At 40.9% G+C, this 24886-nt stretch overlaps 1 protein-coding gene across 4 annotated transcripts in view; it reads right to left on the bottom strand.

Moving 5' to 3' along the window:
• ADARB2 (adenosine deaminase RNA specific B2 (inactive)) overlaps positions 1-24886 on the bottom strand; it is a 317653-nt gene that overhangs the window by 42313 nt on the left and 250454 nt on the right. For all 4 annotated transcript variants that reach the window (XM_074868096.1, XM_074868070.1, XM_074868087.1 and 1 more), the window contains 2 exons: positions 22100-22214; positions 5549-5717 (listed from right to left, as the gene is read on the bottom strand). In XM_074868096.1, the coding sequence (XP_074724197.1) occupies positions 5549-5717; positions 22100-22214 (284 nt within the window). The remainder of the gene's footprint in view (positions 1-5548; positions 5718-22099; positions 22215-24886) is intronic.

The following is a 24886-nucleotide window of genomic DNA, read 5'->3' as shown; positions in this document are numbered from 1 at the left end:
TGGGGCTGCCACATGCAACTCCTTCATTTTCTGCTGGCTGTGCTGGAATTTCCTAACTGCACTAATTATATTATCACCCTGATACAAGCCTCTGAAATAATAAAATACCTGTAAGTTCTGCTGCTTGGACTTCAGAGCAATTGCAGTTAGTTTTAAATAATTCACTGCAAAATCAGCTGAGAGAATACAAAGCTGTGCAGTCCTAATGCCTGCTATTATTATGTTAAACCTCACCAGAGTGGGGGACAGCCTGCAGTACTTAGAAACAGTTGCTATGTAGGGTTGGAGTAGTCATTCTTTGGGCTGGATTTGAGGAGTCCACAGTAATCAGCACCCATCCTGTTTTTACTCATTATTTTTCACTGATTAACCTTGTGCTTTTCCCTCTCCCTCAGTACCAAGAAGGGTCTGCAGCCAGTGTGGCTGATGGGTTGGGTGATAGACAGCTGTTCTAAAAATAGATGGCAGGGCTGGAGGGCAAGGCAGCTTGACTCTTCCTCCAGTAGGCTGAGATCCTTTGTATCACATATGGTCCTGACCTGCCTTTGGGATGGTTTTCTGGGGGCTGAACTCAAACATGAGATTCATCCCGACACAGTGGCTGAACAGGTTTAATAAAGAAACTCTGAGAGTATTGTTATAAAAGAGTTTGGGATGCAATACCAGCTGCTGTGGCTTAGCAGACATCCTTGTGTGTGGGATGCTTGGGGGATTTCAAAGCCCAGGGGGACCCAGGAACCTTGTGAAAATGGTCCAGGTGGAGCACGAGATGCAGTTCACCAAAGCCACTTCTCCCCCGGCACCGGTACACTTCTGCTGTCCCTCTGGGATAGTTATTTTGAGCTGTGACGGTGGAGAAGGAACTCGCAGTAGCAGCCCTTAGCAATGCCACTTTGCACAGCCGTACACAACTGCACAAAGCAATGAAGAGAGAAGCCCACAGTGAGCCCACAAATGTCATTCATTCAGGGGGTGGCATTAAAGTGTTATTTCCACATGCTGGGAGTGGCTAGAAGAGCAGAATTTGCCTCTAAAGATTTGCCTGTTATGAATTTCTGTGGGAGAGTTAGGATTTGAGGCTAATTCAAGAGGAACATTTAAGAATGTGCTAAATTCTAATCTTGTTCTTAGGTTCATTATTTAGCATAACACATGCATATAATTTGAGCTGACTTCAAGAAGATACTTAAACACATACTTATAGTTTAATGTATGTGAAGCGTTTTTCTGAAACAAGGCCTTGCTCTCTAAAAGAGAAGCAGCGGAGCTGTTTTTAGCATGTAAACCTATGTACGGGATGTTTCTAGTATTACATCCTACAGCACGGTATCCTAGAGGAACTAACAGCAGGCTTAAAAGGCTTAAAAGGCTTAAAAGGGAAGGAGCTGTGTCCAGTAGGACAAAAATAAGAAATAGTATGTGTATAACAAGCAGCTGTTTTTTCCAGAAAAAAAAACTTAACTGCATTGGGTGAAGACTATTCCTTGCTTTTTATGTATAAAATAAACAGTGGTTTGCATCTGACTCACTGGAAGAACTTAGCTTCCGGTAAAATCATCCCTCTGGCACCTGCAGGGCCACTACAGCAGCAAGATTGCTATGGTGCTGATTTATTTTAAGAATAGGCTATTAGTTTTATTTTTCTTTAAAAAAGAAGAGTTGGATTTTCTTTTCCTCCCTACTGGCCAGTTGGTATAAATAATCCCACTGAAATCAATGTGAATTTTACTGCTGTCATTGCAAGAGAATCAGACTAAGGTATTTATGTACTTTTTGATGGTGATTTTTAGCAAAAGCTTCTCAAAAGGTCTTTCTTGTCCTTTTGTACATCAGAAAATTTACGTCTTACTTTTCATCTTTTCCGTGAAAGTCTTGAGGACTGGAGGATTATGGTTGTCATAAAAATGAAATCTGGGAGGGCTAAGGTTTTAATCAGACTGGTTAGAAGCTGTCAGGTTTTTAGTTGTGCTTTTAGCTTTTATTTAACTCAAGCTCTAGACAATGAATTGTTGAAAGAAAGTTCCCTTTTGAAGTATTTGTCACTCTCACTTCTTAGAGAGGATAAAGTTCCCATTCTGGAATTCTCTATCCCAAGAAACACCTCTAATATTTAGGAATATGAAGAGAAGGCGAAAAAAAAGTAATTTACATATTGCTGCAACTTTGGCTTGTGGATGGTATTGTTCTACAGTTTAAATATCCGAAGCAGTCACCCTATGCACTCTTTATAGAAATGGAAAAAAATTTTCCCAAGTACATGGCAATTAATCTCACCCACAATAGATACTTGAATAGGTCTGCTGAGTCCCACTCCAGAGATGTCCATCTCTCTCCACTGGTGATAAAAGGAGCCTTGGGGATCTAGTTCACACTCAACTGACTAACTTTTAGACATCTCAGGTGAGGTGTCAGGTGTCAAGAAGTAAATTCAACTTAGTGAATCCATCTCTCCTGGCCATTAATTCTCTGTCCTGGTCCTAGCTTCTCCAGCCTTCTTTTCCCTGCTCTTTGAAGCCTTCATGCTACACTTAGGCAGGGACGTGTTTTGCTGTCAAGGTAATATTTGTAAATTCTGGAAAACTCATTCCTTTTCAAGGACAGCATCGTATAGAAAAATAATCATTGCACTGGAAGTTCCTGAAGTTTGAAATCCTGCTGCAGAGATTGCTTTGAGTGGGTAGGCTTGGTGGGATTACGATGTGTGGAAAATAGGGAATACTCTTGACAGAACAAACTTGCCGGTTCCATAGGGAGGGATGGAAAATTTTAGCTCTGTGAGGCAAGAAGTATGCTTTAATTCTTTTTTTGGGTTACGGAACAATCTTTTTGGTCTCAGTTCACAGGTGATTTTGTACAACAGGTTCCTGACCTGGGAGAGGACTTTAATTTGGGCTAGGTTAATGCAAATGCATAACAGTGCAGAAGCCACATTTGTGTTTCCCCCAGGCCTGAGGAGCTGGTGTGCAGGGAGTCGCAGTGGAGCTGAGTCAACATGTCTGTCCTAAACCTGTCCTTTTAGCTATGCAGTAGCACCATGTCATTTCTCTGCCAGTGAGAGTTTGCTCTCCTTTTCTAGAGAAAAAGGGGTAAATGTGACTTCAACATGCAAGAAACGCATTTTTCATTTCATTTTGAACACCCCCATTTGCTCAGCATATGACAAAGCTCCCGATGATGGCATAAAACTGAGTGTAGCAATAAATACTAGAATTAAGGAATGTATTATAACACACAGTTTTGCTTCCCCATGGACTTTAAGGAAGCAAAATCTGATTTGACAATATGTCTAGCTCTGTCTTTCAAAGGTGCTTAGACTTGACAATTTTGGTTGAGATTTTTATCATGTGTGCTGGTCAGGGAAGCAGTGGTGCCTGCTCTGGGCTGAACAGAGAGTGATTTGAAGTTATTGTGAACAGAACTTGTACTGCACTGAGGATTCTCTTAAAAGACTGTTAACATTGATCCAAATAAAATAATAATATGACTGAACGTGTTAGGGAGGTGGATCAATACAATAGCTTAAGACACAGTGGTAGCACTTGTTTCCCAAGAGACTATAGCATGATGCAAGTACTAGGGCTTCTACACTGCTAAAAACATAATTTAATGTAAACTTGAAAGCAATTTAGATTGAAATAGAGAGAATATTGGTTTTGATTAAACCCTTCAAGGCTCTTGTCCCCCTTTGTTAGCCAAGCTCATCTACTCAATATACTCTCTTTTCTTCAATTCCAGACTGAAGTGAAAATAACCATTATTTCTATTATCGTTGCTTCCGTGCAACAGTATCATAGGTGCTCACAAGAACACACAATCCTGCTCAGAATAATTCTTGTGTCTGTGACCTGATGCAAAACCTTCTGAAGTCAAAGGGAGTTTTTGCACTGAGGTTAATGGCATTCAGATAGTCACATGAAAATACAAGCAAGAATAGAGGGCAGAAGAATGACCTATAGATAAAGGGGTTTTTGTTTGTTTTCCTTCCTTGCTTCCTTCATTCCTTGGACAATAAATGCCACCTCAGCTTCACTTCTGCTCAGTTTTCATAGGATCATAGGATAATTCAGGCTAGAAAGGACCTCAAGTCTCCAGCCCAACCTCCTGTTCAAAGCAGTTTGCCAGGTTGCTCAGGGCTTTATCCACTCAGGTTTTGAAAACCTCCAAGAGAGGAGGGAGACTGCACAACCCTGCTGGGTGACGTGTTCCACTGCTTGCCTATTCCCTTGGGGACAGTTTGCCCTAATACTCAGACTAAGCTTCTCTTGTTTCAGTGTGTGCCTGTTGTCTGTCATCTTCCCACTGTGCATCTTGGTAAAGATGCCAGCTCCATTGTATTGTTGACATATGTTCTGCTGGGTTTGCCATTCCATCTCCAGTCTGACCAGACCCAGCTCCCTCAGCCCCTCCACACAGGCCAAGTGCTCTGGCCCCTGAGCATCTGGGTGGCCTTTGCTGAACCTGCTTCAGATGGTTGATGTCTTTCCTGTATTGGGTGAGCCAAAATTGCACATGGTATTGTAGATGTGGTCTAATGAGTGCTGAGTAGTGGGGGGTGATCACATCCCTTGACTGCCTCTTTGTACAGCCTGGGATCCCATTGACCCTGTTTGCTACCAGGCACACTACTATCTCATGTTCAGCTCGCTGTCTGCCTCCAAACCCTGTCCCTTTTCAGCAGAGCTGCTCCCCAGCCAGTAAGGCTCCAGCCTGTATTGTTGCAGGTTATTCTTTCCTCCTCAGTGCAGGACTTCCCATTTGTCCTTGTTGAGTTTCCTGTCAGCCTGCCTGGATGACAACCCAGCCCTCAAGCATATTGACTGGTCCTCCCCACAGTTTGGTGTCCTTTGCAAAGCTTATAACCAAGCACTACATAGCATTTTCCAGATTGTTGATAGACCTGATTAGCGAGGTCCCAGGATAGACCTCTGCAGTACCCCACTTATTACCAGCTTCCAGGCAGTATATGACTCATTAACCATTTAAATGGTAACAAGGTGGGTTTGGCTGAAGACAGGAACAATAATTCCTTTGTAATGATTCTACACGCTATAACATTTTAAAACATCGTAAAGAAGAAGTGAGTGATAGCATCTTGAACTTTGGCACAAAGTTTACCGTACTGTTAACACTCATTGGTTCTCTAGTGAGTCAATGAAGGCGTTAATGATCAATAAATCACTTCTTTGAGATTATTTCAGCAGCAGCAAGGAAGACAGGAAAATGTCTGCGGTGAGCAAAATGACCCCCTTCCAGTCTCTGGCCAGTGAATGATGCTAATAAGCCCGCACGTAAAGATTTGTACAGAATCATCAGGCTTCATAAAACCCAACTTTATGAGTCATATCTAATAGCTACTGAAAGAAAATCAGCTGAAGTAAAGGAGCTCATGACCCAACACTCTAGACAATCTAACTGTCTCCTTTTTTTTCTGTGCAGTGTATTGGTCTTTCATCAGCTAAAGACTCAGAAAAAACAACACAAAGAAGCAAATAGTTCAGATGTCTGGAGGATGGATCTGTTCCACCAAGCATCAACAGAATTCAGTTACCTTAAGTGTAGCTCCAGCTGTGAGTAGAGGAAGTGAACAAATGCCCTTCTTGCCACAATTTCTGCATGGCAATCATTGACTGCAAGTCCTTGGTCATTAATGTACTCCCCACTTATACATTTGGTACCCGATGACAGCACAATAACCTGAGCTTGCCTGATGTCCAAACCTGTAGGAAGAAAAACAGAAGGGTTGTGAAATTGCTGGGGATGAGTATGATATCATGACTGTTAAAGTCCTTACAGCCCACGCTTTGATGTGGCAGCTCAGACAGCCCTAATGGGATGCTCGTTAAGGTGATGATATGGCCTTTGGAATATGCAGGAATCTCACATCACTGTGTTATTAGAATAATAAGGGCTCTATTTCAGTCTTGCTGCTAATTCCAAGATAAAAGCTTGCCACGAAGTTTACTTGTTAAATCAATAACTACATCATAGGAGAGCATATGCTGTAGGGAGGTAATAAAGATGTCCTGCAGTGCTGATAAATGGCCAGGTTTTTATGAGCTGTTGAAGACATTTTCTGGTGGGAACACACACTCCCTGTAATGTTAGATTTCATTGCTGTTACACTATAAGTACTAAATAAAATGCAAGTAACACTTCTGGAGCTGTTTTTAAAAATCTCAGAGAAAAAACAGATCTGACTTTCAGTCCAGTTTCCTTTTCATTTCTCCAAGAGCAACTACATCGGTGCCTTTTCCACTGCGATCTCAGGGATGGAGCATTCATTACCAAGACCAGCTTTGTTCCTCTGTTGCCTCTCCAGATAACAGTGATGGCAATTGACAGACAAGTCTTTCTTGATCCAGATAGACACTTCCTAGGATTAAATCCTGCTTTCTCCAGAGTCAGTGGCAAAATTTTTACAGACTTCAACAGGACCTAAGTTTCACTCTAAAATGTAGCTCATTCAGCTGTGTGGATAATTTCAAAGAAGAGTCCAAACTGAATCATCTATTGAACAGCACATTTCAGGATACATCTCTCTGAATATCAAAGAACAAAGGAGCAGCTCTTGAGAAAAGAGACTTTTCTGGCTGATGGATGCTTCCTCTAGATGTGACAAAGTAGCCTCAGAGCGTTGGACTGCGTTTGACAGCTGTACGCAACTGTGTGTAGGCAAACACGTGTACAGTATAGCAAGTCAGACTGCTGGGGTTGGCATGGGTGTGCCCATGTAGTGTCACTTGAGATGCCCTCAGTGTCCTGCCTAATCTCTGTCCAGGAGGCTCTACACCCTCCCCATGCATCTCGCATGGAAATCCATAAAGTGACTCAATGGAAATGGATGCCCATGTTTAAGAAACTGAATCAAGCCCTCAAAGTCTGATGAGTCAGTGGCAAAGACAGGTCTGAGGCTGCAAGTACCCATAGGAGGAATGGAAACAATCTCACCATGGTGATGCTGTTTCTATGATGTTACTTTAGCTGTATAAAAGCTTTAGGAATTACTTTATAGAGTCAGGAATATTATTTTTTTTTCTTATGATGAAGCCTATTGAGTTCCAGAAAAAACAAAAAATTGCAGAGATTTTTTGGGTTGGAAGCACCATGGTTGGGGCTATGTTCTTGCATAAGATCCATTGGTGGGATATAAGAAAACAGCTGGATGGAGAAGGAAACTGTATTTTAAACATAAAGGGCTAGTGTTGCCAGTGATGTCTCAGTTAGTAAATAGGATCAGTAACACTTCATAATCTCCACACAGCACTGGGACTAGTAGTGGATGCCATGCTATAGCACTGTTGACATGCTTAATGTATATAATAGTAAATGATACATAAATTATGTCATGCCTATATCAAAATGATAACTACATCTGCAGTACAAAAGGTTTAGTAGTATTGTGTCATTGCAGCATTCAGACATTTGTAGGAGATGTATAAATATTGTGAAAAATTCAGTTAATCACACCTGACCCCCTGGTTGTGACAGTCTCATACAGAAGTTGTTATAGGTACTAGTGACAAAGTACACATCACTGTATGCCTGTGTTGGAAGTTTAATCTCTATTTGTTACTATAAATGAGGCCCCAAAAAGTGTTTTTTAGGAGTATTTATTAAAAAAACAAAACAAAGAGAGCTGGAATCTAGAAAACCCAAGTGAAGATGGGAGCACATGGGAGAATGAGTGGAGAAATGGAATTACAAAGCGTTTATGTTTATTCCAGTTTTATTACTAGATAAAAAGTTGGGGTGGACAAATGGCTGCTTCCCTACAAAGAAAGGCATTTATACTCTGTACATTAGAATTGCTTTGGTGTCATTTTGCTTTAGGGTCACTGCTTTCATAAGAAAAATAATAGGTATCTTAGACCAGACACATGTCCGTCTAGTTAACTGTGTCTTTCACATGGACTGACACCAAACATTTCCTGAGGCACTGCCTGCAACAGAGGAGTCTGAGTCCAATTCAGCATCTCAAAAAGTATCGTATACTTTCCTGAACAGATTATAGTATTTTCCTTGGTTGGAAGGTCCATGACAAAAATCAGCTAGTTTTTGGTTCTATTTTGTTTATTTACAAATGTGGACAGAATCTTATTTTCCTCAGCACAGCAGAAGTACACCAGGAGGCAATACCCTTGTTCAGAAACCCATAAGCCTCTCTGCCTGCACCTGAGGACCTCCATCAATACTCCTTCTCAGGTCAGTGAGACCGACTGCTTCCTTCTCCTGATATTAGCATACCCCTAATGTGCCTTCCCATCTCCCCCTTCACCTCACAGTCAAAGCACCACCCTCTGCAAACACAGAGCAAACCATCTGGGGAAGCCATCCTGCTCTCCTTCTCTCCAGGAAGTATACCTTACTCAGCCCTCCCAATCAGTACAATGCATGGTGTGATTCCTTTTATTTTTTCAAACATTTTATCCATAAATAAGCTTAAATCTTTCTTTGAGTATCAGTGTAAGATGATGAACACACTCAGGATTTTCTGTGAGGTCTGGATTTATTCACAAATGAAACACAAAGGCACCCAACATCTATTGATGCAGTAATAATATGAATCCCTCTGATGTTGTTTGCTGTCACAATGTCCACCTGCACAGTAATAGCAAGTGTGCTTGGGGTGCTCATTTTTGGGTGAATTAACTCCATATGTTGGCTTTCAGTGATATGGGGCCCCACTAGGTAGTCACGTGTGGACACAGCCTGGGGTGTCTGCCAGTCCTGGCAAGGTGTATGTGTTTGCAGAACATCACTTAGATGTCGCCTGGGGCTGGAGGCAATGGTTTCCAAGAATTTGCAGAACCAGTCTGAGTGTTAAACCTTAAAAATCTCCATGTATTTTTGCAACGACAGAAAATAATCCATGTTCCTCCATGCTCAGAAATACCCAAGAGTTATGTCTCACTACTATGGCACTCAGAACCACAGGTGTACATGATTTATGCATTAGCTCTGAAATATTTACACCTCACTGGGGAGCCAAATGGGGAAAGTGATCTGTGACCAATGCAGCACTGTTCAATGCTGCATGTGAGGGCACCCACCATGATGAGAAATACTTCCAACAACCTGAAAGTTGTCCAATGTGTTCAGGAGGATATATGCTAACAGATTGTCCTCTTGCATGCCTTGTTTTGTACATACATAGAGTTGGAGTTGATCCTCTACGAAATGCTTGTATTATTTCCAGTGAATATAGGAGGAATTTCTCTCTGAGAATAAGACACATGATGCCTAGTTGATGAAGGCAAATTTTAACATTGACTGATCACATTGGCATTTTAGGCAGCATTTCCAACTCTTGAGCCTAAATACTTGCTTCAGTGATTCAGAATTAATAAGCACTTCTGTACATTTGTCTCTTTTGCATAAAAACCAGTCATTACTAACTCTTGTTATTAATGTTTACTTCCTATTTTATTTTGCCTGCAGAATACTTCAAATTTCTCAAGTGATTTCTATTTACGAATGTCAAGCTACCTACTAAACATTGATTAATTTAACCTCAGACATGTGGCAGATCTAGACCGAGCACATCATCAATTTGTGCTTAGGCTGGGCGTGGCAAAATCCTAAACTAGCACTAACCTGTCACCACCGGCCATATGCACGTTCCCTGCTTCGGGGTGTACAGCAGGGTATGATCCTAGACAAGCATGGCTCTTGGCAAGACCCATGTTCTTACTGAGGGGAGCCAGTCTCAGATGGAAGACCCAGGGATCTAACTGTGTTCAGGTCATTTGACAAACAAGAAGAAATGAGCTACATTATTATGACCTTAACTCCTGACCTACTGATTGTCAGAGTTCATGAGGCATTTCTTTCCCTTGCTGCCCTCTGCAAAGTAATGTTTGAGGAGACATTAGGTTAAAAGTAACTAGTGAACGATTTATAACAGGCACCTGCATTAGGTTTCTATTATTTGCCTAAAGACTCCTAATAGTTTTCAATTTGAAAAGGAAATGGAGCAGGGGAAAGGAAACTGGGGAGCTGTGTCAGCATACTGGCTGGGTCCTGGCTAATGCCGTGATGATCATAGAATCATAGAATCATATGATGATGGGACAGATGGGAGAGCTGGAAGGGAATTTGCCACATTTTATTTTAAAACATTCTGCCAATTAATTAGTTGTGTTATAGAACAAAAATGTACCCATAAATGACACAGTGTCTTTGATCACAGATTCAGTCTAATGATCTGGTGAAGTAATGAGTCTTTCTGGTGCTCTGCTGAAAGCTTGAGCCTCACCCTGGGGTCTAGTAGTCAGGGTCTCCTCTCACAGCCAGGCAGGGCAGATCTCGACCCTGCTAACGTTCATTTTTTTGTGTATCAATGATAATCCAGACTTTCATGTCATAGCTGAGCCATTGAAAAGAAAATGGGTTTTGTTATAAGCCATTTTCACTTTGTTGACACCAGCGGTGGAATTCATTTCAACTATTCTGGATAACTAGACTTTAGATGTCTGTTGCTGAGCTAATTGCTGTAGACTATAGTCAAAGGAGAGGAACTTTCCTGGGAGGTGATTCAGCTGGCTGATTTTAGGTATTTGCTTTTAGATAGTCTGCATTACACCTCAGTATTGCCAGCTTCTCTTCATGAACTCTGAAGACCTGTAGACAGCCAGCAGAAGTATAGCTTTCTACACTGTAGACTGATGCTTGTAGTAAGATTTCTCTTATTACAAATAACCAAATACCATGTGTGAATCAAAACTCCCCAAATCATAAGATGGAAAGCAGAGCAAATGTAGTGCCCTTTAAATTTTTTTCCTGATGTCTAAAGCTTTTGAAATATTTTTTTCATTTTTTTCCCCACAACAATTAAGGATAATTGTTCGTATTAATGTTAATATATTCATGGACGGTCATATTGCCTTGAGCTGGGCTATTACACACATAAAGCAAACAATGCTGTCTTCCCTACATGATCTCCCAAAACATCAGTCTTACAGCGACAGATCTTGCAATAGAAATGATTTAGAAAGATGCTGACAGAAGAGACAGTAAGCAAGAAAAAATATGAAGTTTTGCTCAGCAGATAAGGTGGATATGGAGAACTGGCTGACATCTTATGTGCTACAGTTGTGAGCTGTGCTTTTAAGTCAGTCATGGCCATAAACGCAAACTGTCTACACCCATCTGCTTCGAGACACAGCTCTACCAATAAAACCAGAGAGTTTTAGCTAGTCTAATCGATATTTTTACTAACTTTAATAGAGTTACTCTCACTTCCAGTGTGCTATGATCATTAAGACCTTCTATAAGAGAGAATTTGTAGTCCTGCGTATTTATGTGTTGGAGAAGGATAATCAAAAATCACTAGGTAATTGCAACAGGTGTTGTCTGTTATATGCAATCAGAAAAGTGAATCACACCGGTTGTATATTGGAAAAGTTCTGTGAAATTCAGGGAGCTTAATTCACATTGAACAGGATGGAGTTTGCAACTGCTAACGCCAGCATCCAACTGGGATCACACTTTGGCTTCTCAGCAGCTGGCGCAACACGTAGATAAACACCAGTCAGTGTGTAAGCGTCTATTTCGCTGCATGTTTTAGACCCTGCTAGCAGTAATGAAATCTATCTTCTTTTTCAACGTGACACCATGAAGACAACTCACTGCTTGAAATATATTTATTTTAAATTGGGAAAAATAATCAGAAAAATCAGGTTTGATTAATTAAAAAAACCCCCCACACCTCTTTTATTGGGTTGGAGACAACTGACACAAAATCCTATGCGGTAAAAAGGAAAGCCAGAAATAATGATAGTGTAACTAACATCAGCCCTTGTGAATAATTCATGGGGTACAATTTCATGTTATTTTAAATGGTGCTGCTTCTCTCTCTGATAAGCAATAATTTTATGCTCTTTCTTTACCTTTTTTAACAAATCAGTGAAAAGGATTGTCTATTGTTATCTGCAAAAAAGTGTATTTGGAATAATTTTCAAGGCAGCTTAATAGAGCTCTGATCACAGAGGAGGATTTTTTTTTTTTTAATACGTTTTACTTGTAGCTGAATAAGTTCAGGTTTCCATTTCAGGTGTGTTTAGGGAAGGAAAATTTCTTGATGCTACATAGCACTGTCAAGTCCTGCATTTTTTTCTGTTATCTTTTTCCCTGGCAGCTCTACCACATCCTTAGAATGGCTTTAATTTTGTAATAAGAGATAGTCAAGACCTGAAAGGGCAGTGATGCTGGAAAAGCTGCCTGTGGGGACATGCCATGGGCACAATCCTGCACCCACCCCATTGTCCCAAGGCAGGTCCCTGAGCCAGTGCAGAGCCCTGTGCTTGCCACCCTGGGAATGGGCAATATCCCACACTAAACACTTCTGCAAAAGAGGTGAAAAGCTATTTTCCCCATCTTCTTACCGAGAAAAAGCAGGAAAATGAAAAGTTTCTCTGAAAAGGAGTTGAAACTATTGTCCATGTTTGTTAATGCTTGCATAGGGGTAGGTCTATGGTTAGAAGTGAGGGATGTGTTAACCCAGGTCCATCAGTCCATTTGCCCCATAACTTGGTGATCGTAATGGTTTAGCCCCTGCCAGGGTCTGAGACCACGCGGCCGCTGCCCCTCCCCCACAAAGGGAGTGAAATACAAAGCCCTGGGGCTGAGATAAGGAAAGGTTTAATACAACAGTGCAATAGCAACACAACAAACAATAACAATAACACTAAGAATAATAGTAATAACAATGAACAGGGCAAAATATCTACCAATATAGCAGTGAGAGAAAACCCGGCGGCGCGAACCCCACGCGATCACCGATTCTTCCCCGCGCTCTGGCGCCTGGACGTGATGTCAGCATGGCATATGAATAACCCGGCTAGAGCTTCTTCCCCCACTGCTGGGGAAACTTAACCCTATCCTGGCTAAACCAGGACAGTGATGCATCTACAACACCCTTTTTTCTGAGGTTTCAAGGGGAGTAAAATCAAGATGCATGTGTGAGGAGGGAGCTGAGGATCAAGGAACTGGTGTGTGAGGCATGGTGTACCCTGCCCTCCAGTTTCAATGTAGAATAGGCACACATGACACAGGGACCTCTGCTGTCCCCAGCTCTGCATGGAGAACAAAACCACACTTGCAACTCCAAAAAAAAAAGAATATGTAGCCATAAGAGAAAAATTGTGTACAACAGGCATGATTAACAGTATGCATATAGCTGTTAACAGCACGCATATATGTGCCAGCCATAAAGACTCTACTGTAGCTCAGTTTTTATTCTCCATTTTGTACAGTGGTGGTGATTGTGATCATTTCAGTGTCAAATGGGAGCCTGGGACTTCAGTGAGAACCCTCGTTGTATTCCATAGCTCACAATGGGTGTCCCGAGGAGCAGCCCTGAGGTGGATGGGAGCGGCTGATGTGAAGAAGTGGCTGACCAAAATACTGGAGAGGAAGAAGCAGGCTAAGGGCTTATGAAACGTAATAGCAGAAGTTTGAACAAAAGGCAAATACATAGCTAGAAAATATTAGGAATAAAGAACTTGCTTGCAGTGAGGTTAAAGATATTTGGGGGTATAAATGGAATGTAGTCTTTGAAATGATGGAGTTGTGCAGGTATTTCTTTTCCTGACATCAAACTGTGGGTTATGTGAAAGTGAATATATTGTATTTCTGTGGAAAGAGAGGGTGTAGAGGGAGCCTCTGAGAGCCTTGTATTTTCTTCCTTTATTAATGTGTTGGATAATCTTGCCTCTGACTGCGCTGCCTAGGGAAGTCTATTCTCTGCAGTGCTCTTCATCTTCGTCAGTGAACAAGCAGGGACAGAGGTGCAGTTCTCTCTACCCTGATCTCTGAGCCCTCTGTGCTGGAAGCAAGAGCCAGGGTATTGTCTGAGAGTGGCTGTGGCTCTCCTTTCACAGCCAGGCACAGTAAACTTCCCCCAATAGCATGGGGTATTTCTTTGTGAACAAATTCCAAATTCAGTTCCTCCAGAAGAAAAATCCCTTTCTGACACAAGCTAGTTTTGAACTTGATCACATCATCGAATGCCTGAAAAAGGACTCTTGCACTAATCCATTTTGCAAGATGTTCCTATACAGGAGTAAGCCGCATTCACAAGGAAGATTTCCCAGCCCAGAAAAAAATGGAGAGGAGTTTGCCGAAGTGGAGGTGAATCAGAAAACAGGGGCAAAACTGCTGAGGAGAGTGACCCAGCAGGAAAAAGTACAAAATTAAATATGTGAACCTTTGGTAAGTGACACCTATGAAGGTGGTATAGGTGCTTCTAAGTACCTTCTTGGGTGCAAACCCCAAGGAGAGAGATGGGTACTAAATTTAGAGCAGTACAACTGAGGACCTGGGATGACATCACAGAAAATAAAAGTCAGGCTAAATAACTGGTGAGAATTATTAACAATGAAATCCATTAGACTAGAATGGTCTCCCAAGGTAGTGTTGAAAGCCCCATTGCTAATTGATTAATTTAAATCTACACCGGAAAAAGCACTCAAGAATGCGCCATGGGGAACAATCTTGTGCTTGCAGGGAAATGGACTGGATGACTTAGTGGTCTTTCCCAGTTCTAATTTCTATGGTCCATTTCTCTCCTCCCCTTAGCGGATGGAAAGGATGAAATCCCATCAGCTTTGCTTCTGAGGAGTGTTGAATGAGACAGCGCTGTTCTTGCAAGCACCAGTGACCTTTGCCTTCCCTTCCTTTCCTCAATGTGGGCTTTGGAAATCTGGAGGGGAAGGAGGGACAGTCAGCCCAGGCCCCTACACGCTTCATCCCCATACCAAATCCATGAGGATTTTTTTTTTAACTTAAATTGATAGTGGCAGAATCAATGCTATCTGAGAGTCCCTTCCTTTCATGTGATTTTGAACACTGTTTTTTTCCTCAGGAACAGGATTGTGTAGGGGTTTACAGATAATTCTTAATTTTAAAACAGGACTGAACTGCACTTTTCCTGCCAGGTCCTCAGTGCAGATATATGTGTTTCTCTAACAAATGCTGTGCCACTGTTATCTGAGCACTAAGTAAATTGACAGTCTGATATGCTAGTGAGATCTTTAATTGCAGTGAGAAAGGATGAAATCCTGAATGTGGATTTTGGCAGAGAAGTACAGGAGTAACTTATTCTTAATTTCTTTTTTTTTCTTAAGTGTACTTTCATTTAAAAAGTCTTCCTATGCATTTTACTAGCTCAGTAAAGTAAAAGCAATGGTTGATGTCACTATGACTTTTTTCACCCAAGAAACCTGTTTGTAGGATGAGATGCTCTCTTTGTATTAAGATTGGGACAATTTCCAGTTTGGCTTATCACAAAGCAAAATGAAAGTCTGAACTTTCCAGCTCCTTGCTTCACACACTTAGGGATGAAAACAGAAGTGCCTATTTTTCATTTACATGTTTTATGTTAATTATTATACTCATCTTGTGGCCAGTGCAATTATATGTAACACAGAGCCAGGGCCTTGCCTGCATCCAGGTTTTGAGAGGTGACAGTTACTATGTCAATCAGAAATACTTTTTAAACAGCAAGAACCAAAAGCTAAGTCCAGAGACAGTAAATGGTTTGGGATAAAGGCTCAGCATCTGAAAAGAGGTAGCTGCTCTGAAATGAAAGCCAGAACAACCAGTGGATACAGCAAGGAAAAAGATTTTTGCTGCTGGAGCTGCCCAAAAGACACCACTAAGATGTGCTGGAGACACCTACAGCTTGTGCAGCAGGTGGAAAACGGGGGCTCAATTCCTTTCCCAGATTGGGTCATTCTCCTATGGGAGTGCCTAAAACTGCTGATATGAGAGGGGTGTGTTCCCCTCTTCTTGCTGAACCTGTGATACCAAGCAGCTAAGAGGACAGAGTTAGGTTAGACAATAACAGCAAGGAGGGGCTGTGTGATGTGCTGGTTGGGGTACCCACCTCCAAAAGTGAAGCCTTTACCTGGTTCTTTACTTAGTCCCAGCTGGTGCATGCATTTTATCTTGTTTATTGTAAAATATATAAACTGGCCTGGAGAGATGACCTTGAACCTGGTTTTCCCCACCCTATGCAAGGCTACAGGGCTGTGTCCCTTCTCCTATTTTCTAAGTGATGTATCTTCAACTATTTTCTGTTCCTTAGCACTGATTCAACAGAAAATATGAAGAAACACTCATTGTTGCTCTTGTAGGGGGAATACTTGCAGTGGCATGCCTAAACCCATATTTTAAAAGAATTGATGAGCCTGGTGAAGGCACAGTTTCAACTGTAAAACCTCAGACATCCTTTGGGCTGGAATTTGGAAATCTAAATCTGTTGGGCTACAGGAATCCTAGTCTGCCCATTATAGGTCCACATTACAAAATCCAGTACATTTGCAGCTGTGGGAAAGGGATGCCCTAATGGAGTTCAAAATTATTTAGGGTGAATCTGAAGATTATTGGTTTAAGGTTTATAACCAGAGGAAATCAGATTTCTGAGAAAGAGTGACATATATGGTTTCTAACTACACATCTATTTACCTGTTCTAAAATATTTTGAAAAAACCTGTCATCTGGTGGTGATGTGTCAACCTGGGCACATGTAAGAAGTGGATAATGTTTCCAAGAATGTCAAATGACTTTGTGCCATGTCCTTAAGAGCATCAGGCAACAGAAGGTGAAGAGACCTCATGAGATTTCCAAAAGCATGTCAGCAGTTTGAGCACCCAATTTCTATTTCAGTAATTTAAGTCTCTCTGAAACACTGAGTCTTACTGGGACCAGACTTTTAGCATCCATCTAACTATGCAAATGGGGCCCGAGAGGAGAGCCTAAATTACTCCTGTGACTCTTGAAGGGATCTGCCCTAGGCACTAATCCGTAAATTATTCATAGTTCCTCTAACTGGTTTGGCTACTTGAATCCAACCTGGGATGGAGCAGATTCATACTCTACATAGGGCCTGAATTTTCTACTGTATTTTGCTACTTTACAACTTTCTATTTAAACTAAGGATCAGAAATCAATTGGCCATCAATATACCTGATTGTACTTAGATGTCAGGCTTTATGATTCTTAATATGACTGTAAAGATCCATGGAGACATATTGTCAACTTTACTTTTTTCTCTTATTCCACTTAGCAGTGATTAAGATCTGTTCCATGAGATAGAGATGATAATTTCCCATCTTTTACTGCAGCATGAAATTGCTATTTAGGGCTCTTTTGTCCAGTTCATCTTTATTTCATACAAGATAACTGAGAAGACCTCCTAGTTTGCTTTTAACATTAAAATGATTGTCAGCCTAGAAAAAAAAAAAGTAGAAGAAGAGAGAAAATTGAAGTGAGAAATCAACTCATAACCTTTTTCTATGAATGCCATGCTCCTGTGAAAAGGACTGAACTTTCTTAATGCTTCATTTTTAACAGAAAGCATGACAAAAAGTTCCTATCAGTATTTAAACTGCTAAGATTTGTCAAACACAAATGGGAAAATAGTGTTTAAATAGCAGTCTCATTTTGTCCGTAATGATTATGGGAGGTTTTTCTTGCAAAGAGGACCTCAGCAATAATAGATCATCTCTGCACTGAGTGACAGGAATTCTTTACTGCATCCAGTGATTTCAGGTAGAGCACAAATGTGTGCCCATATCTGTTCAGAGCTGGCAAAGTCAAACACTGTCCGTGGTGTAAATAAACAGTACAAATGCTGCCAGCCTTTCGATCGCAGCACTGGGTGTGGAGCTCACACCTCCACCTGCCACCCTGCACTGCCCGGGGCTGGGCCTTCCTACCTCCCAGCTCTGGGTGATGGGCAGCACTGTCTCTGCTCTCTCCTCGATGACTTGCACGCTGGTAAAGCCGGCTGCCCTGACTGGTGACCCGTGGTGGGACCTTGCTCTTCACAGAGCCTTGCAAGAGCTGCTTTCTTGCCAGCAGCTCCTCAGCCTCCTGTTTTATCCAATAATCTGTGACTCCATGCATCAGGGATGGAGGTACGTGAGAGTGCTGCGGTTTCATGTTTGTTGCCCTGTGACAGAAAATACTAGCTTGCTTGCCCTTGTTTTTTTCCAACTGCATCAACTGGCCTAATAATAATTTTAAAAATTATTTCTCCCTGCAAAGTTTTCAGTAAAAGGGTACAGCAGACCAGTGGGTCAAGATAAGATGTCCAAACTGTGCCTGAGAGAGAGAGTCACATAGGAAGCGGGGGAGCTGGTAGGTTACCTTAATCTGTGACAGCAAGAAACAGTATGTCCACCTATTTTTGTCTGCATACACTGAAATGAAATACTGGTTGATCCTGGCCAACAGCCAAACACTCACCCAGCCTCTTGCTCCCTCCCCTCTCCTGCGGGACTGGGAGAAAATAGAAGGAAGGCAAGAAGGCTCATGGAGTGACATAATGATATTTCATGGTTGCTTGGCAAGGCAAATGCCATAAACCCAAATTTTTTCCTCTTCTCCTTTCCCCAAAATTCTACTGCTGAGCGCAATGTCATAAGGCATGGAATATCCCCTTCATCATCTGGGAACAGCTGTCCTGGCTATATCCCCTCCCAGACTCTTGCCCACACCTTGCGTACTTGCTGGGGATGGAAGAGAGAAAGTCTTGACACTTTGTAAACACTGTCTAGCAATAGCCAAAACATTGCTGTTATCAACTGTGTTTTAGCCACAAATGCAAAACACAGAGGAAAGTTAATTCCATGGATCACATGCTTGGATATGTGTGTTCTGAGGTGATGGTTTGTGTTTGACATGATGGTATCCAGACTGTCTTTTCCACAGGTGAACTGATGTTCTTAATTTACCATATGTGAACCCATCATATCTTCAGAGAAGTCAGGAGAACTCCTGTAGATAGTCAGTATACAATATAACTTATGTCCTCGTATTATGCTACAGTAACAAGTATACTTGTTCTACTTGGAGATCTTCTGTGGAAATATGGCTTGCTGTACATGGAAGATTTGAATGTAAAGTCTTACTTGTTAAACAATTTTTTCTAGATTCAGTCAAACAACTTTTGATAGAACAATCTTCTCTGAATGTGTTTCAACAAAATTAGAATGTGTTAGAGGACTGGCAGATTTCAAATATATTATAACTGGAGAAGTGTTAAATAATTTACTTCAACTATTCCATCTTTTGAAATGTTTAGTTCAAGATCTGTTATGTTAGTTTGTTAATTATTATTATATTCAATTATTATATTACATCAGATAATATAACATCAGCTGGTACCTACTGTGGTAATTTGCTCCTACCTAGGCAGATTTTTTCAAGGTTATCTTTTGAAAACTTACTTTCACAAAAATGCATTGAGATTTTAACTTTTCATCACAATTCAGAGCAAAGCGTATCTGAATACATTGGACTGCCTGTTTTTCTGACTAGCAATTTATTACTGCAGAACATTCACAGTCAGTCAATAACATCATTTTCTACATTTTTTCCTTTCTCATACTTTGGAATTTGCCCTGGGTGCTACAGCATAAGTCAATTACAGTGCCCAAATGTAACTCTGTTTGGTTTCCCTGGGAAACTGAAATGGCAGGAAAAAATGTCAGAGTTCAGGATAAGAAAACCAATCTAGCACACTTCTGTTTCGTCTGCAGAGATTTTGTATTATCTTAACAGCAGTTATCACAAAATCACATTGTACTTTTTACCAGCTTTGTCTGAAAATTGTACAAGCACAGATAAATCTGTTTCTAGTCAGGTTGACATTAAATTGAAATGAAGGTAAAAACAAATTAATATTTGTCTGTTATGGGTGTGTATGGTACCAAATGCATCAAGACATTAGCAGATTTGGTTTTGTTTGCAGAGATCTAAGGGTTCTTCTGCTAAATTCTATGTTAAAACTACAGGAAATTGGTGTGGAAAACCTGTCTGTGCCATCTTTGAACAGGGTGTGTAGAGATCCTTGCTACCTCTGGGAATGATGGTGGGGAACAGACCACAAATCTACAACTTTAGTAAAGAAATAACGACACAAATGGAAAATGATTCATCTTGCCATGGTTGGCAGACATTCTTGTGCTGGAAAGAACTCAAATCTTCCTGGAAAATGCAGCAAGATAAGGCTGTTTCTAGCTTTGCATCTTCTGTGATTCACTTCATATAAGTGAGATTCTTTTCTAAGCTCCACAAAACCAGTAAGATATTGACAAATTGGATGGCTGACAGATTGAAGGAATTCATAAAAGGGAATTCAGAATTAAAAAAGAAGCCTTGAGGGAAATGGTTTGTGAACACAAGTAAAATTATACTTTGTCTTAATGCTGACTAAGATGAATTATGAAATACAAATGTGTAAAATCCCACTAAGGGCATGGGACTCATAAAAAAAAACAGCAGGAGGACACTTTCACCCCTTCCCTAGAGAAGAGACACAGACAGTCCCAACTGCCCAACAAAGCTAGCAGGGGTGTGGATGTGCCCCTTCCCTCTCCTAGCACTGCATGCACTCAGCAGACACAATTTTGAAAGTTATGACTCCTTTACATGACTTCTCTTCCCATATGGTGTGCGGTTTTAAACAGCTTCTTTGGTCATATAGCAGTGAGGCTGCATTGTCTCCATCTTGCTTTTTAAAGCAGACCTACACCTGGGCTAAAGAATGCAGGAGTAGTACATTGGCAAGGTAGAATGAGATGAAATTCTTACAGGCAAAATACACAATGAGTGTAAGAAAACTGAACACGGACACTGAGCTGGGTACAACCTCCCCTCAAAAAGTGGTTAAAGTTACAATTCTCAGCTCCTGTAACTTAGCTTCTTATAGAAGGCATATTTAAACATTCTTCCTGTGATTCTGCTTAGAAAGAGCTCCTCTAAATAAATTACAGCACTTTGTTTAAATCTGATGAGTGCCACAGTCAAGAAACCTGACTATGACAGGGCAGCTGGTATGCTGGGTCTAGTGGGCATCTTTCACATCCCAAAGTCAATCACTCCATACTGAATATGTCTCCTGTGGGCTATAGGACTTATAAACCATGTTTGGTGTTTCTACAACACTGTGTCTGTGCAGCACTTAGAAAATGGAAGACTCATGCATTATTCCAGATACTAAAGTAATATAAAAAATAAGTAACCAAAACAGATTAAACAAAATGATAACAAATTTAGCTTAAGAGCAGTTTGGTTTCAACCAGAGGTCTAAAAGACTTTTAGGTCAACTTCTCTACTAATTTCAGGACAGGATTGCTTTCTCTTTTCACATCAGAAAGGAAGAGAATAAGTTACTCTGCACAGAACTCTTAGCTGTATTTAGGTTCTGTGGTTGGAAAAGATTCAGCAGATAATCCTGGCTCCATCCTGATGCCTTGCAATATTCACAACTGTTCCTACTGAATCTAGATAATGTAACTGTTGAAAGGAAGGAGTAAGACAAGCCTGGATGATTTATACACACCTTTCCCCTCTGAGTTTATCCTCTCATTTCTAAACTCAATCCACTACTCCACATGTCTGAGTGAGAATGGAGTTTATGGCAGCATCTCCACCACTGACATCCTCATAAATACTGAGGTGCCCCAACTGAGGTATGCTCACAATGAAAGAAAGACTGTCTATGCAACATTTTCATCAAAGTGCTGAAGATTTCTGTATAGTATGTGTCCATCAGTTAAGCCTTAACAGGAGTGAATGTCAAATTTTGGCCCTGCTGCTAAGTATTTCCCATGGTTAGAGCAGAGCAGAATTAAAATTATGTATACTCTGGGTTTGTTTCTTTCGATTGGAAAGGAAATGGGCTGAGATTTGCTTTTGTTGTCAGTCTAAAACAAGGTTTATGGTAGCCTTGTACAACAAGAACTTGGTGTTTCCAGATCTAAAAAAGCAATTAATAAATAGTACAACTTTTTATTGATAACTAACCCCCCCCCATCTATTAGGAAATGCAAAATCAGACAGGTCTGCATATTGTCCTGGAAAAAAAAGCAATGTAGGGACATATTTATGAACAAATCTTTACCTCTGTTGCCAATATTTTTTGTGTAAACTTACTTGAGGTGTAAATATTTAATGCTTCTTTCCTATGCATTACTATTTATTTTTCTGCGTGGGAGTAAAGGCATCCTTCAATACTGTGGACCGGGTAAATAATGTATTACTTAGTCATGAAAAATGCCAGAGGAAAATAAATGAGAAGATATCTTACCTTTGGTCATCACAATGCCTGCAAGAGTTTTGTGGCGTGCATGCATGGAAGTGAAATTATCTGTCAGCTCCTGGAACTTCTGTGCAACCATTTGGTATACGGAGTCGGCAAAATCCTGAAAGACACAGTCAGAAAGAACTTTTTCACTTCTTTGATTGAGGAACCTGGGCGTTTCTGCAGATTAGTCACCTGCTGTCAACTGCTGAGAGGTCCCTTTTAGAATTAGACACCACCTACCTGAGAAAAGATAAAAGGAGTATCTCTCTTTTGACTACCCACATCACCCTCAGAATTGGCCAAATTAACTGAATTAAAGCTGGAGACCTGTTTTGAATAGGATTAGTGGTAAAGCTAAAAGATTTCAAGGTTGACTTTTTTACAGCCTCCTAGATGTTAGTCCAGGATCAGTTCACAGGAAATTTGTTGGTCCTTAAAGCATTTTATTGTAGTGAGCTGAAGAGGTGAATATGTGTCCCACCCAAACCACTTATTTCCGTGAATCCACTGAAAATTTCCATTAGCCCACTGAAGTCTGAGAGCTGATCTGAGGCCTGGGTTATAGGTAAGGACCACCTATTTCTGCATTCAAGGTGAGTTTTTAATGACTCACAGCTACTGAGGTAAAACGATCAGCTCAGGAATCTGGGCTATGTTTAATGCTGTCAGAGGAGTACCATGGTCTGTCTTGCTTCCACCTCGGCAGCCATTGGGAGGAAGAGAAGGGGAACCTCTGCTGGTACGTTCTACCAAAGATGTTGCTTGCACAAGTTCACTGGTGTGCAATACTGCTGAGGGACTGGTCTGCCAGGTCTCCTCCTGAACATGGCAGCTTTGTTGAAAGGTCAAATTTTCCCATGGGCTGGGTTCTAGAGACAATGTGGTCTGAACCCTCAGGTCTGAGCGAGTCCAGTCACTAGGGAGAGCCTCGGGATGCCAGTTACTGAAGACAAGCAGGATAAAAGTTCTAAAAAGTGAATTCTGCAGACTGCATAGGGATGAATGTGAACCTAAACCAGTTCTGGTGATCCTGAGAACACCACTACTTGGATCATTTTCTTTCTGCAATGTTTAGTGTCTTTTCATTTACTTAACCTCTGCACCTTGTTTGGCATACAGCCTTTCGAGCATACATTAGAGATAAGTGAGCATGAGTTGTTCTTAAAGTGCTTTGCACATCTGAACATAAAAAAGAAAGATTCAAAGGATATACTTTTTTTGAGCCATATGATTTCTTGTGGGAAACCAAGCTGTACCTACAAATCCTTCTGGGAGCAGTTCCTGGGGGCTAGAGTTTACGCTGGGGTGCTGACAGGAGACATCCTAACCAGATTAGGTTAGCCCTGAGTATCATGCCTTTGTTAGGAAAAGTGGCTCGATCAAGCAACAATTCCAGTTTTTCTCCTGTTGCTGGGCTAAGCTACCTGGGGGGAGGTCCTGGTAAAACAGGCCCGCTTGAATTCAACTGGTTTCTTTAAGTAGGTTCATGCACACATGGAGGAATATGCTGACATTCAGACTCCCTCACCCTGAAAGATCCACAGCCATGCAGAAGTAAGGAAATGTATTTAAGAAGATCATATCCATTCTTTTTCTCCAAAAATTCTAAATGGTGATGAAAACATGTTGGCGAAAACACATTATTTTAAATTGGGAGAACACACAGCTATTTTTCAGAGGAAAGCAGATTCTAATTCACAAATATTATCAGTAATGCTACTGCCACTGAGAGCCTCTGCAGGCTGTACACCATATGTTTCTACAGTTTTTTTCAGAAAGTCAGCTTAATTTTTAAACATTATTATAGCAAATATAAAAAAATCTAACTATATAAAACATAACAACAATTAGGCAACCCTCTTTTCATAGAACCTGGAATATCTTTTCCGTGTACAATCCTTGTAAGTGATATCAATTTTCTCAAATACATTGAGGATAGGATTTCTTTGACACAATAATTTTTCTTTGTTTTGCTAAATGCAGCTTTCCAAGGTATTGCTCTGGGAACAAACCATTTACCCAAAAAGACAGTTTAATATAGCATGGAATAAAATATGCTGGATTGTTGCAAAAGAAGGACAGAGACACATAAACCCTTCCTGGGAGATGCATGCAAAATTCTACACTAGAATTAGATGAAAACTAAGAAAAACTATCAAGAACAGTTTGACAGTTCCTAAATGGAATTTCACTTTGACTGCATTCATACCTCTTCTAATCTAATTGTCCACAACCACCATGTGAGCAAGGTATTGCTCATACAGTGCTTCTGAAGGATGAATTTTGGGTCAATTCTCATTTGTCAAGCATCAAGGCACCCTTGTGATATAAATGCAATTATAGTCACTTTACAGATGAATGAGTGAAGGCACTAAAAAGGTGAAGGACTGGTCCAGGGGAATAGCATGGAGCTGGGCACAGCCAGGTGTTCTGATTTCCTGATGCTCTGGTTAAGTGCTCAGCACTGGAACACTGCCTGTCTTTCATAATATGAAAGTTTGTTTCTAAACTTGTTTTCCCTACTGAAGAGTGACTTCATCCATAACGGAAAACTGAAGTATGTTTGCAGGACTGATATAACTGGGCCCCATATGGTGGACTGAAAATCTGATCAGCTTTATTTAGACTAGAAAGAAAGAAAGAAGTATCTCAATAAAACTATCTGCACCATCATTTAAAAAAAGAATCAAATCATAAATTTCATCTTCTGCAGTACTGCAGTCCAACCCATGCCTGAATTTCTAGCATACCCTCCAAATCTGCATCCCAGGGCATTTTGCGTTCATTAAG

The sequence above is a fragment of the Strix uralensis genome, chromosome 1, assembly GCF_047716275.1.
Source record: "Strix uralensis isolate ZFMK-TIS-50842 chromosome 1, bStrUra1, whole genome shotgun sequence".
Classification (NCBI taxonomy): Eukaryota; Metazoa; Chordata; class Aves; order Strigiformes; family Strigidae; genus Strix; species Strix uralensis.
The sequence above is the reverse complement of the archived record's forward strand: the minus strand, read 5'-3'. Positions and strand labels throughout refer to the sequence as shown.